This window comes from Ranitomeya imitator, chromosome 9 (assembly GCF_032444005.1).
Source record: "Ranitomeya imitator isolate aRanImi1 chromosome 9, aRanImi1.pri, whole genome shotgun sequence".
NCBI classification, from domain to species: Eukaryota; Metazoa; Chordata; class Amphibia; order Anura; family Dendrobatidae; genus Ranitomeya; species Ranitomeya imitator.
Genome location: NC_091290.1, coordinates 35,367,807 through 35,382,231, shown reverse-complemented (window position 1 = coordinate 35,382,231; position 14,425 = coordinate 35,367,807). Strand labels below are relative to the sequence as shown.

The window sequence follows — 14,425 nt, the reverse complement described above, 5'->3', positions numbered from 1 at the left end:
GGGCTGCCATGACAATCCATTGGCACCCGCGACCTCATCACATTGGGAGTTGTAGGGGATTCGATGGAAGGCAGTGCACATGCACATCAGCAATCATTACATTTTCATGGTTGAACAGCAGCGATCGGAGCTCGCGCCGGTTGCTGCTGTTACAAGCAGATGCCAGGTGTGCGATCGGAGCTCGCTCCGGTTGCTGCTGTTACAAGCAGATGCCAGGTGTGTAACACAGCCTGCTCGATACTTCTGCACACGAAGGTGAAAGGTTAACACTTTCACTGCTAAGGACATTTGCAATACAAGATGACTTTTTTTTTGCGTTGATCAATTTATAATCTTACAATTAAGATGGAGGTATTATATTATAACCCGGCATCTTAGAATGTTGGGCCTTAGGGCTCCAACAAACATCTGCGAATCTTAGATTGCAAAGCAAGGACTGGCCGCAGATCTTCTGACCTAATTTCATGAGACCGTCACCCTTGGGTTGGGAAATCTGTGGCCAGTCCGTGCATTGTGCTCTGCGATTGGACCAAGATCTGCGCACGTCTGCATGAGCCCTTAACATGATGCCAATTTTGTCAATATATGTGCAAGCAGCCATAGACAAAGTGGCAAATATGAACTCTACACACATATACAACCTGTATTTTAATAAGGGGGCCATGTGTCTCCGATATTACTTGGGTCAAACTTTTAGCCTCAAACTTAAAACTTTACACTTTGACGCAAAATTGCACGAAGGCACCCACAATTGTAAAGTGCGGGGTGATATTTGCCCATCATGACTGGGGTTTATGGTCAGAAGATATATCGGTATGGGGTTATAGTATAAATTTTTTTCCTTGTATTTTTATCATTCAAGATTAAAAGAAAAAAATTGATCTTTGTGGTTATAAGCTGCTTTTCACATGGCAGCTTACAAGACGGAAAAGTAAACATAGGAAAAAGAATGCGGTGAAGAAAAGCAGACCTGGTCATGGAGAACCTCGTGAAGATTTACAACGTTTGGGTGCCCCTGACATAACTTCAGAGCCGCCACTTCCCGTTGAGTGTTTACTTCCATCCTGTGGAAAATATGAAGTTTTAGAACAAGACAGGTGTAAAAACTTAGCAAGATTTGACGAAATTTTAAGATTTTTCACCCTCTTTCGACAAAAGTTCTAGATTGGGTCTGTGATGCTAAAATGACCAGGAATAGTGATGAGCAAATGTGGTTGGATAAGGTGTTATCTGAGCATGCTCGGGTGCTGAGTGTCTTCGGTGTGCTCGAATAATTATGTTCGAGTCCCCGCGGCTGCATTTCTCACGACTGTTCGGCTGCCACAAAACATGCAGGATTTTTGGTTTGTTAGATAATCCCTGCATGTGTTGTGGCTGTCGAACAGCCGTGAGAAATGCAGCCGCGGGGACTCAAACATATTATTCAAGCACGCCGAGGACACTCTGTAAGCACCCGAGCATGCTCAGATAACACCTTATCCCAGCACGTTCACTCATCACTAACCAGGAACCTAATATTTCCTGAAACTTCTGAAAAACACGAGTGTATCTTTTTCAACTAACCTCTTACTCAGGATTTTCACCGCATACTCCTTCTTGCTCTGCCGATGTCTACACTTTCTGCACACCGAAAAACTGCCGGATCCCAGTGCAGGCTCTTGCAGATCCATCTCGTACTGCTGGAAGAACGGAGAGTCCTAGGGACAAGTCGAGGAGAGAAAGAGAAGATGAGTAAAACAGGATTTGGGATATGGAATTACCTTCGGGGGTTAAAAGAAAGCAAACAAACAAACAGGATGTTGCAGTCTTTCACCTTCATAGCTGCGCTCAGTGCCAATGTAGGGCTGCCCGGTTTGTCAGCAGATGGAGCTGGCATGTCCGACATCACTGCATTTACACCGAAGAGGACGGAAGGTGCCACAAAGGAATAACCCTGATGGAAAAGAAAAAGCAGCAAATATAAACATCCGCTTGGAATGTATCAACTTTTTTTTTTTTTAATAAAACTAAATACCAATACTTTTTTTTGATGATGATTAAAGATGATTCTTAGGCTATGTGCACACGTCAGGATTTCTTGCAAAAATTTTGTGAACAAATTTTCGGACATTTTCTGCAAGAAATCCGCATGCGTTTTTTTTTTCGCGTTTCTCTCGCGTTTTTTGTGCGTTTTCTTCCGGAGCATCCCAATACATTAAATAGCGGCAAAAACACGAAAAATCCGCAAAATTAATTAACATGCTGCGTTTTTTACCGCACAAAATTGCAGAATTCATTAAAAATGATTGGATGCTTTGCGTTTTTTAAGCGTTTTTTTCTGCGGAAAACGGACAAAAAAAACGCGAAAAATCCTGAACGTGTGCACATAGCCTTATGGAGGCATCCATCTTTCCCGAGTTGCTTATCTCTCTAAACAGATTTGTTTACAGCCTTCAAATGGATCAGAGGAAACGGTTTTCTGAAATTGACTTTAGTGAGAGAGTGCTGTGGGCATGCTCTGTGGCCTGTGCAGAGGTTACTGTGCAGAGAGGGGGGTGAGCTGTATTCATTACCTATTGTCAGTGGTGGATCTGTGCTATAATGAGTTGACTACTTAGGCCTCATTTAGATGTCTGTTGTTGTCGTACTAGTGCTATTCGTTGTTTTCATAGAGAGCATTCGTTATTGTGATAGTCTATGGGGGCTATGATTTTTAGCATTCCGCACAAAATCGCTGCGATATATCGGATGTTGATCAAAATCAGCAATGCAAATCAATGGGTCTGTGAAAAAAAGGACCACACTCGGATGACATCTGAGTACGGTCTGATTTTCATGGATTGTCAAAAAGGAGAAGGTGGAGAAACTTTTTTTTTTTTTTGCATGTACGAGAAAAACACTGGGACCACACTCTGAAAAAAAAAATAATCGGTCTGTTTTTTTCTTATGTGGAAAAAACTGATGTGCGAATAAGTCCTTAGTAAGTTTTTAGTGATTCTCAATAGCCAGAGGGAAAACAGTAATATTGCAGATTTTTTTTAATATGCGGTACAGACTAAAAGTTTGGACACATCTTCTCATTTAAAGATTTTTCTGTATTTTCAGGACTATGAAAATTGTACATTCACATTGAAGGCATCAAAACTATGAATTAACACATGTGGAATTATATACTTAACAAAAAAGTGTGAAACAACTGAAATTATGTCTTATATTCTAGGTTCTTCAAAGTAGCCACCTTTTGATTTGATGACTGCTTTGCACACTCTTGGCATTCTCTTGATGAGCTTCAAGAGGTAGTCTCTGGAAATGGTTTTCACTTCACAGGTGTGCCCTGTCAGGTTTAATAAGTGGGATTTCTTGCCTTAAAAATGGGGTTGGGACCATCAGTTGTGTTGTGCAGAAGTCTGGTGGATACACAGCTGATAGTCCTACTGAATAGACTGTTAGATTTTGTATTATGGAAAGAAAAAAGCAGCTAAGTAAAGAAAAACGAGTGGCCATCATTACTTTAAGAAATGAAGGTCAACCTGTCCAAAAAATTGGGAAAACTTTGAAAGTGTCCCCAAGTGCAGTAGCAAAAACCATCAAGCGCTACAAAGAAACTGGCTCACATGAGGACCGCCCCAGGAAAGGAAGACCAAGAGTCACCTCTGCTTCTGAGGATAAGTTTATCCGAGTCTCCAGCCTCAGAAATCGCAGGTTAACAGCAGCTCAGATTAGAGACCAGATCAATGCCACACAGAGTTCTAGCAGCAGACACATCTCTACAACAACTGTTAAGAGGAGACTGTGCAGCAGGCCTTCATGGTAAAGTAGCTGCTAGGAAACCACTGCTAAGGACAGGCAACAAGCAGAAGAGACTTGTTTGGGCTAAAGAACACAAGGAATGGACATTAGACCAGTGGAAATCTGTGCTTTGGTCTGAGGAGTCCAAATTTGAGATCTTTTGTTCCAACCACTGTGTCTTTGTGCGATGCAGAAAAGGTGAACGGATGGACTCTACATGCCTGGTTCCCACCGTGAAGCATGGAGGAGGAGGTGTGATGGTGTGGGGGGGGGCTTTGCTGGTGACACTGTTGGGGATTTATTCAAAATTGAAGGCATACTGAACCAGCATGGCTACCACAGCATCTTACAGCGGCATGCTATTCTATCCGGTTTGCGTTTAGTTGGACCATCATTTATTTTTCAACAGGACAATGACCCCAAACACACCTCCAGGCTGTGTAAGGGCTATTTGACCAAGAAGGAGAGTGATGGGTGCTACGCCAGATGACCTGGCCTCCACAGTCACCAGACCTGAACCCAATCGAGATGGTTTGGGGTGAGCTGGACCGCAGAGTGAAGGAAAAAGGGCCAACAAGAGCTAAGCATCTCTGGGAACTCCTTCATGATTGTTGGAAGACCATTCCCGGTGACTACCTCTTGAAGCTCATCAAGAGAATGCCAAGAGTGTGCAAAGCAGTCATCAAAGCAAAAGGTGGCTACTTTGAAGAACCTAGAATATAAGACATATTTTCAGTTGTTTTACACTTTTTTGTTAAGTATATAATTCCACATGTGTTAATTCATAGTTTTGATGTCTTCAGTGTGAATGTACAATTTTCATAGTCATGAAAATACAGAAAAATCTTTAAATGAGATGGTGTGTCCAAATTTTTGGTCTGTACTGTAGATAAAATAGAAAATGAGAGAAAAACATATTTTTTTTTAATTTAACATAAAAACTTTAAATGAAATGAATAGGGTTTTTTTTATTTTGTATTATATTTACAAGGGTTTTTTTTCACCTTTGGGGACAATTTTTGATTTTGTTTTTTACTTAAAGAATGTAAAATATTTTTTTTGCAATTGGGTGTCATTAAACATTCTGCATTATTTGCCTTTTATAGTATCTGGTGTTGCACTATCTATTGCTGACTGTAGAATGAGTTAACTGAGAATCTGTCAGTGAGTTCATTCAAATTGAACGACTGGAGAGTTTGACAATCTTCTTTATCTTTTTTTCTGAGCTCCTCTCAGCTGATTTATGGTCACAGACTACATCAAAGTTGATTGTGCATTGATACAAACAGCGTATAAAAGTCAAACAGTGGAACATTATAAATGGAACAAGATTGCAAAACTGATTAAGAAAAAACTAAGAGGAAATAAAGTAAAAATATTGCGTAATTATCCTATTTGGAAAAAGTCAGCATTCAATTGTCTAAATCAATGTACCTGGAATATACGCGCTCCGGACGGTGGAGTAGCGGCAGGAGAGTACACCGGGTCAAGGCTTGTAAATTCATCAGAAAAATTACTGACGTCGGTCTCACTGCGTATCGAGGGTCGGAATGGAGGGGCGACCTTCCGCAGAGACAGCAATTCCCAGTCCAGCCCCTGCAAAGGAGAAATTATTACATTAGTAACGAGGCACAAAAATAACGACACATGCTGAATATAGAGTAGTCAGGCAAAGTCGCCGTCGCTCCAAAGTTTTTTTAAAAAAAAAGTAAATGTGGTCACTTGCCCGATAAAAGGGGTGTTCTTTTATTTGAGAAGCGCCACCTGCCCCAAGTCGTTTTTTCGGATCCTTGCGGAGCAGCTTCTGAAGGAGATCGCGAGCCTCCAAACTTAAAGAGGAGGAATACGAGGGATCCATCTTCAGGATCCGCCTGCAGTGACAAAGGCTCACGGTGTCATTTTCGATTCTGCGCTTGTTGTGTGGTGCGTTATCATTACCTGCATGGATACTTTGTTTCCGCTGCAAACACTAAAAATCTGTATTAAAACGTCGTCTGGTTTTGGTCGACTATCACGTAACAGAATTCTGATGATTGATCTGCTAATTAGGCAAAGCACCGAGCCCTGCGAAATCAACGGGCAGCCAATAATATGCACGGATAGCCTGGAGTCTGGTGTGAGCTTCCCCGCCGTTACATACACTATTAAGGATTATGTACGCCTAGTCACTATTTTTTTATTTGTATCGTTAATTTGCTTTTTAAATGCAAACTCAAGCAACTTACTAAAACTTTTCTTAGAAATCTCCTACTATTTTCCAGCTGCAGAAAGCTCTGACTCCATTCGAGCTCTGCTCCTGGTTCTCATGGCTCTCCCTGCTTTCCTCCTCTCGGTGTTAGTGCAGGTGTAGACAAAGGTATTTTTGGTCTGACTAAACATTGGAACGCACCGAGACCAATGTTAGTCTATGGGGCCATGCACAGACCCATTTTTTTCTCCAGTGGAAAAAAAATAAATTGCAGCATGCCCAAGTTTGATCACACTCGGCCATACAAGTCAATGAGTCCGTAGAAAACATCAAACTGCACTCAGATGTCCTCCGAGTGCAGTCCGATGGTTTCCACGGACTGACAGAATGGAGATGATGGAGACATTTTTTCTCCATCTTCTTCTCATCTGAGAGAACTGGATCACACTCTGATAAGCCCTTATAGATAGCACTAAAGGTGGTGATGGGGAGGTCAGAGGATCAGAGAGAAGGGAGTGGAAAAAGCACTGAAGGAAGCAGTGAGGACAGCTCACTCAGGCTTGTACATAGGGAGAAAAAAAAAGTATGATCCCCCAGGAGCTGTAATAGGGAAAATCAGTGCAGGAATGAAGCAGTTCTGATACATGAGATCTAGTGAAGGCAGCAGGATCCCAGACCTCAAATCCAACATGTATTACTGGGAGGGACGTTCTCAGAAGAGAAATGTCAAAAACTAAGAGCAGGTTGGGAACTGTATCAGGAGTAACTTGTAATATTTTTCGTGTCAGAGTTGTCTGTAAACGTTTCGCTTTCAATGATGCTCAACAGGAAAGACACAATTTTAAGCAACTTGTATTAGAGCTCTTACTGACGCGCAATATTAATGATCGGCGTTCGCCCCGGTGGGAAATCTGCCCTTATCAATGCCGCTTTACTCCGTCTTCCATACCACCCCCTGTATCTCACCTGGATACCTCGCTCTGCGAGTTCTTCTCTCCTTCCAGTGTAAATGGAGACGCTCCGGTCAGCAGTTCATAAATGAGGATTCCTAGGCTCCACCAGTCCACAGACTGCAATAACGGAGACCCAAATCTTACAAATGACGCCAATCGGGACAGTGCAACGTACAGAGACAGTGATTGGTCCCTTACCTTGCCATGACCTCCCTGCCCTCGTATTATTTCAGGGGCCATATATTCGGTTGTCCCACAGAAGGAATATGTGCGCTCGCACTATTACAAACAGATCCAATTTTTTAGAAAACATTCGACAACATAAAAGTGTATAAGAGAAGCCGCTTATTCGCAACGGTCTCTCACCTCTTCGGCCACAAACTCCTTGCTTAGGCCAAAGTCGGTCAGCACCACGTGGCCGTCACTGTCCAATAAGATGTTCTCCAGTTTAATGTCGCGGTATACAATTCCCAGCTGGAGAAGAGAGTGGCCGAGTCAGAACAGTCACCAAGAAGTGAGGTAAAGTCAGTAAGAGCGGCCGGGCAGGTCTCACCTTGTGCAAGTGCTCCAGAGCCAGGATAACCTCTCCCGAATAAAACCGCACTGCATCTTCAGAGAAGTTATCCCGCTGGTACAGGTGGGTGAAAAGTTCCCCGCCGCTTACATAATCTGTTGGGATAAAATGAAGAACAAACATAAAGTAACAGCGGGATGTGACATCTATGAAGCCACCAGACCGCTGTGCCACTGACCGGCTGCAGGGTCCAGTGACTGATGGACGGAGGTCACACCTGGGCTTTAGAAGGCCCAGACACTTTGCCACATGTACAAGCGTCTAATTCCCACTCTGTGACATCACTGTGTGCATCCTGCCTGTGCTACAATGCTGCCCTTGTTATTCCTGCGCTGTGACATGTCGGCCATTGTTTGCCATTATCAGATTACTGTCCGAGTTCTGTGATATCACTCTGCACATTATTCCTATATTGGGCCATAACTGTATGGAAAATCCCTTTCTGAAGACAATGTGGTGCTTCATCCATGTTCTGTGACATCACTGTGCTTGTTATTCCCGTTCTCCGTCATCACTATGTGCATGATCCCTGTATAGTGATGTATTGTGACGTCCCTGCTGGAAGCGGCATCAGACGTGTACGGACATCAGAGTGACGATTATTCCTGTACTGCGACTTCTCTGTGACTTGTGTTTTGCGACATCAAGATCTTTGTAACACAGATATCACCATTTATTATCACTGTATTATGACATCGCTGCTCATTATTATCAGTGCAGTGTGATATCGCTGCTTATTATCAGTGCAGTGTGACATCGCTGCTCATTATTATCAGTGCAGTGTGACATCGCTGCTTATTATCAGTGCAGTGTGACATCGCTGCTTATTATCAGTGCAGTGTGACATCGCTGCTTATTATTATCAGTGCAGTGTGACATCGCTGCTCATTATTATCAGTGCAGTGTGACATCGCTGCTTATTATCAGTGCAGTGTGACATCGCTGCTTATTATTATCAGTGCAGTGTGACATCGCTGCTCATTATTATCAGTGCAGTGTGATATCGCTGCTTATTATCAGTGCAGTGTGACATCGCTGCTCATTATTATCAGTGCAGTGTGACATCGCTGCTTATTATCAGTGCAGTGTGACATCGCTGCTTATTATCAGTGCAGTGTGACATCGCTGCTCATTATTATCAGTGCAGTGTGATATCGCTGCTTATTATCAGTGCAGTGTGACATCGCTGCTCATTATTATCAGTGCAGTGTGACATCGCTGCTCATTATTATCAGTGCAGTGTGACATCGCTGCTTATTATCAGTGCAGTGTGACATCGCTGCTCATTATTATCAGTGCAGTGTGACATCGCTGCTCATTATTATCAGTGCAGTGTGACATCGCTGCTTATTATCAGTGCAGTGTGACATCGCTGCTTATTATTATCAGTGCAGTGTGACATCGCTGCTTATTATTATCAGTGCAGTGTGACATCGCTGCTTATTATCAGTGCAGTGTGACATCACTGCTTATTATTATCAGTGCAGTGTGACATCGCTGCTTATTATCAGAGCAGTGCAACATCACTGTTTATTAGTGCAGTGTGACATCGCTGCTTATTATCAGTGCAGTGTGACATCGCTGCTTATTATCAGTGCAGTGTGACATCACTGCTTATTATTATCAGTGCAGTGTGACATCGCTGCTTATTATCAGTGCAGTGTGACATCACTGCTTATTATTATCAGTGCAGTGTGACATCGCTGCTTATTATCAGAGCAGTGCAACATCGCTGCTTATTAGTGCAGTGTGACATCGCTGCTTATTATCAGTGCAGTGTGACATCGCTGCTTATTATCAGTGCAGTGTGACATCACTACTTATTATCAGTGCAGTGTGACATCGCTGCTTATTATCAGTGCAGTGTGACATCGCTGTGCTTATTATCAGTGCAGTGTGACATCGCTGAGCTTATTATCAGTGCAGTGTGACATCGCTGCTTATTATTATTAGTGCAGTGTGATATCGCTGAGCTTATTATCAGTGCAGTGTGACATCGCTGAGCTTATTATCAGTGCAGTGTGACATCGCTGCTTATTATTATCAGTGCAGTGTGATATCGCTGCTTATTATCAGTGCAGTGTGATATCGCTGCTTATTATCAGTGCAGTGTGACATCGCTGAGCTTATTATCAGTACAGTGTGATATCGCTGCTTATTATCAGTGCAGTGTGACATCGCTGAGCTTATTATCAGTGCAGTGTGACATCGCTGCTTATTATTATCAGTGCATTGTGACATCGCTGCTTATTATTATAAGTGCAGTGTGACATCGCTGAGCTTATTATCAGTACAGTGTGATATCGCTGCTTATTATCAGTGCAGTGTGACATCACTGCTTATTATTATCAGTGCAGTGTGACATCGCTGCTTATTATTATAAGTGCAGTGTGACATCGCTGAGCTTATTATCAGTACAGTGTGATATCGCTGCTTATTATCAGTGCAGTGTGACATCGCTGAGCTTATTATCAGTGCAGTGTGACATTGCTGCTTATTATTATCAGTGCAGTGTGACATCGCTGCTTATTATTATAAGTGCAGTGTGACATCGCTGAGCTTATTATCAGTGCAGTGTGACATCGCTGCTTATTATTATCAGTGCAGTGTGACATCGCTGCTTATTATTATAAGTGCAGTGTGACATCGCTGAGCTTATTATCAGTGCAGTGTGACATCACTGCTTATTATTATCAGTGCAGTGTGATATCGCTGCTTATTATCAGTGCAGTGTGACATCACTGCTTATTATCAGTGCAGTGTGACATCGCTGCTTATTATCAGTGCAGTGTGACATCGCTGCTTATTATTATCAGTGCAGTGTGACATCGTTGAGCTTATTATCAGTGCAGTGTGACATCACTGCTTATTATCAGTGCAGTGTGACATCGCTGAGCTTATTATCAGTGCAGTGTGACATCACTGCTTATTATCAGTGCAGTGTGACATCACTGCTTATTATCAGTGCAGTGTGACATCGCTGCTTATTATCAGTGCAGTGTGACATCGCTGCTTATTATTATAAGTGCAGTGTGACATCGCTGAGCTTATTATCAGTGCAGTGTGACATCACTGCTTATTATTATCAGTGCAGTGTGATATCGCTGCTTATTATCAGTGCAGTGTGACATCGCTGAGCTTATTATCAGTGCAGTGTGACATCACTGCTTATTATTATCAGTGCAGTGTGACATCACTGCTTATTATCAGTGCAGTGTGACATCGCTGCTTATTATCAGTGCAGTGTGACATCGCTGCTTATTATTATCAGTGCAGTGTGACATCGCTGAGCTTATTATCAGTGCAGTGTGACATCGCTGCTTATTATTATCAGTGCAGTGTGACATCGCTGAGCTTATCATCAGTGCAGTGTGACATCACTGCTTATTATCAGTGCAGTGTGACATCACTGCTTATTATCAGTGCAGTGTGACATCACTGCTTATTATCAGTGCAGTGTGACATCGCTGCTTATTATTATCAGTGCAGTGTGACATCGCTGCTTATTATTATCAGTGCAGTGTGACATCGCTGAGCTTATTATCAGTGCAGTGTGACATCACTGCTTATTATCAGTGCAGTGTGACATCGCTGAGCTTATTATCAGCGCAGTGTGACATCACTGCTTATTATCAGTGCAGTGTGACATCGCTGAGCTTATTATCAGTGCAGTGTGACATCACTGAGCTTATTATCATTATATTATAACCTCATTTGCTTATTATGGCTGTACTGTGACACTGCTGTTCTTATCATGACTGCACTTTGATTTAAACAGCAACCCTTGTTTTAATTTTTAATTCATAAAACAGGATTCTTGGTTGCTTACCGTAAAATCTGTTTCTTGAAGCCTCCATTGGGGGACACAGGAACCATGGGTGTATGCTGCTGCCACTAGGAGGCTGACACTATGCACAAAAAAAAGTTAGCTCCTCCTCTGCAGTGTACACCCCACCGACTGGTATTATACTCTTCAGTTAGTGAGAAAGCAGTAAGAGAAAAACAACAAGGGTGAAACATAACCACAAACATGAGAACTGCAAACGTGAGAAGTCATAGAACATAGAACAACAGAAACTGAGAAACATTGGGAGGGAGCTGTGTCCCCCAATGGAGGCTCCGAGAAACAGATTTTACGGTAAGCAACCAAAAATCCTGTTTTCTTTATCGCCTCTCATTGGGGGACACAGGAACCATGGGATGTCCCAAAGCAGTCCCAAGGGCGGGAAAAACAGGACTTTCATCAGGTCAGAGGACTCACCACGCCGCCTGCAAGATCCTTCTGCCTAGGCTGGCGTCCGCCGAAGCGTAGGTATGGACCTTGAAAAATTTGGCGAACGTGTGGATGGAAGACCAAGTTGCCGCTTTGCAAAGCTGTAGGGCGGAAGCCCTGTGGTGCACCACCCAGGAGGCGCCGACTGCCCGGGTAGAGTGAGCCTTGATCCCAGGAGGGGGCACTCTGTTCTTGACCCGGTAAGCCTCCAGAATTGCCGTTCTGATCCAGCGAGCAATAGTCGCCTTAGAAGCCGATTGGCCTCTGCGCGTGCCATCAGGAATGACAAAAAGAGAATCCGTCTTCCGGAAAGTGGACGTTCTATCCAGGTAGATCCTCACTGCCCTGATGAGGTCCAGCTTGTTCAACGATCTGTCGGAGCTGGACAAAAGGAAGGAAGGTGGAGGCCTGAGGACCACCTTGTCCTGGTGAATGACAAAGAACGGAGGTCGGCAAGACAGGGCCGCCAACTCGGAAACGCGGCGGATAGAAGTGATAGCCACAAGAAAGGCCATCTTCCAAGATAGAAGTGACAGGGGAATCTCCCTGAGAGGCTCAAAGGGGGAACCCTCAGAACATCCATGGTTTAAATCCCATGAATCCACAGGGGCCCTGTACGGAGGGACAGCGTGGGCTACTCCTTGAAGGAAGGTCTTAACCTGTGGCCGAGAAGCTAGTCTTCTGAAAAAGGATGGAAAGCGCAGAGACCTGGCCCTTCAGGGAACTAAGAGCCAGGCCCGAATCCAGTCCTGTCTGAAGGAAGGCCAAAATTGAAGGCAGGGAAAAGGACATAGATGAAACGCGGTTGGACTCGCACCAACGGAAGTAAGCCTTCCAGGTACGATAGTAGACCCTGGAAGACGAAGGCTTCCGAGCCTGAATCATGGTGTGAATCACCCGGTCCGAAAGGCCGGACGCTCTTAGAACTGCGGTCTCAACAGCCACGCCGTTAAACTGAGCGACCGAGAATTCGGGTGGCAGATCGGACCCTGAGACAGTAGATCGGGCCTGTCTGGAAGGCGCCAGGGAGCGTCCGCGAGAAGATTGACGAGCTCCGCGAACGAAGCTCTCCTGGGCCAATCCGGGGAGATCAGAATGACCGGCACCCCTTCCACTTTGATCTTTTTCAACAGTTTGGGAAGTATTGGAAGGGGTGGGAACAGGTAGGGCAGCATGAACTGTGATCAAGGAATGGCCAGAGCGTCGACGCCCACTGCAAGAGGATCATGAGACCTGGAGACGAACTGCGGAACCTTCCTGTTCATTCGAGACGCCGTGAGATCCACGTCTGGAGTCCCCCATCGAAGACAAATCTGATGGAAGACCTCCGGATGCAAGGACCATTCCCCTGCAGCGAGGCCCTCGCGGCTAAGGAAGTCGGCGGCCCAATTGTCCACGCCCGGGATATGCACCGCGGATATCACCGGAACCGTTGCCTCTGCCCAGAGGAGGATCTTGGATACCTCGGCCAAGGCCAAGGAGCTCCGAGTCCCCCCTTGATGGTTGAAATATGCCACCGCTGTGGCATTGTCAGTCTGGATTCGGATTGGTAGGCCCTTGAGAATCCTTTCCCAGTGACGGAGGGACAGAAAAATGGCCCGAATCTCGAGGACATTGATCGGCAGAGTTGACTCCTGCGCCGACCAACGGCCCTGAACCGTCAGGTGGCGAAACACCGCACCCCAGCCGAGCAGGCTGGCATCCGTTGTTACCACCTGCCAGTGAACCAGAAGGAAGGACCTGCCCTGGGAGATAAGAGGTGACGTCAGCCACCAGTTGAGTGACCGTTTTACCCCGGGAGACAGTCGGATCGGACGATCCAGAGAGAAGACAGACCCGTCCCACTGAAACAGAATGGCTTGCTGAAGGGGTCGTGAATGAAATTGGGCGAAGGGAATCGCTTCCAATGTTGCTACCATCCTCCCCAGAACCTTCATGGCCGATCTGAAGGAGGGAAGCCGAGGACCCTGGAGCATGCGTATGTCCCGACGAAAGATGGATCTCTTGTCTTCGGTAAGAAAGACCTTGGTCTGACGAGTGTCGAAGAGCATGCCCAGAAAGATGATGCGCTGAGAAGGAATAAGGCAGGACTTCTTCCGGTTGACCAGCCACCCAAAACGGGCTAGGGTGTCGAGAACGATGGACAGGCTTTCGTGAGCCTGAGAAAAGGATGTCGTCGAGGTATGGAAACAGAACCAGGCCTCTGACCCTCAAGATGGCCATCAGCGCCACCATGATCTTCGTGAAAACTCTTGGGGCGGTTGCAAGACCGAACGGCAGGGCGACGAACTGAAAATGTTCCTGAAGCACTGCAAAGCGCAGGTATCGGTGATGTCCCGGGAATATCGGGACATGGAGGTAGGCGTCCTGAATATCTATGGAACACAGAAATTCCTGAGCCTCCATGGAAGCAATCACTGATCAAAGGGATTCCATCTTGAAGTGCTTCAGACGAACTCTCTTGTTCAGCAATTTGAGATCCAGAATGGGACGCACCTTGTCGTCTTTTTTCGGTACCACAAAAAGGTTTGAATAGAAACCTGTGAACTGTTCTTTTTCTGGGACGGGAACAATTACCCCGGCTTTGAGGAGAGAAGTGATGGCTGTGAAGAAACCCGGAACTAAAGCGGGATCTCTTGGAGGTTGGGATTCGAAAAAACGATCCCGGG

General features: G+C 44.9%; 1 protein-coding gene across 1 annotated transcript in view; it reads right to left on the bottom strand.

The window, feature by feature from the left end:
- LOC138648882 (ribosomal protein S6 kinase alpha-4-like) overlaps positions 1 to 14,425 on the bottom strand; it is a 73,340-nt gene that overhangs the window by 30,671 nt on the left and 28,244 nt on the right. Inside the window, exons 4-12 of the mRNA XM_069738849.1 lie at positions 7,463 to 7,578; positions 7,276 to 7,383; positions 7,108 to 7,188; positions 6,923 to 7,026; positions 5,495 to 5,639; positions 5,203 to 5,364; positions 1,814 to 1,933; positions 1,564 to 1,697; positions 971 to 1,064 (exon numbers count right to left, since the gene is read on the bottom strand). Of these exons, the coding sequence (XP_069594950.1) occupies positions 971 to 1,064; positions 1,564 to 1,697; positions 1,814 to 1,933; positions 5,203 to 5,364; positions 5,495 to 5,639; positions 6,923 to 7,026; positions 7,108 to 7,188; positions 7,276 to 7,383; positions 7,463 to 7,578 (1,064 nt within the window). The remainder of the gene's footprint in view (positions 1 to 970; positions 1,065 to 1,563; positions 1,698 to 1,813; positions 1,934 to 5,202; positions 5,365 to 5,494; positions 5,640 to 6,922; positions 7,027 to 7,107; positions 7,189 to 7,275; positions 7,384 to 7,462; positions 7,579 to 14,425) is intronic.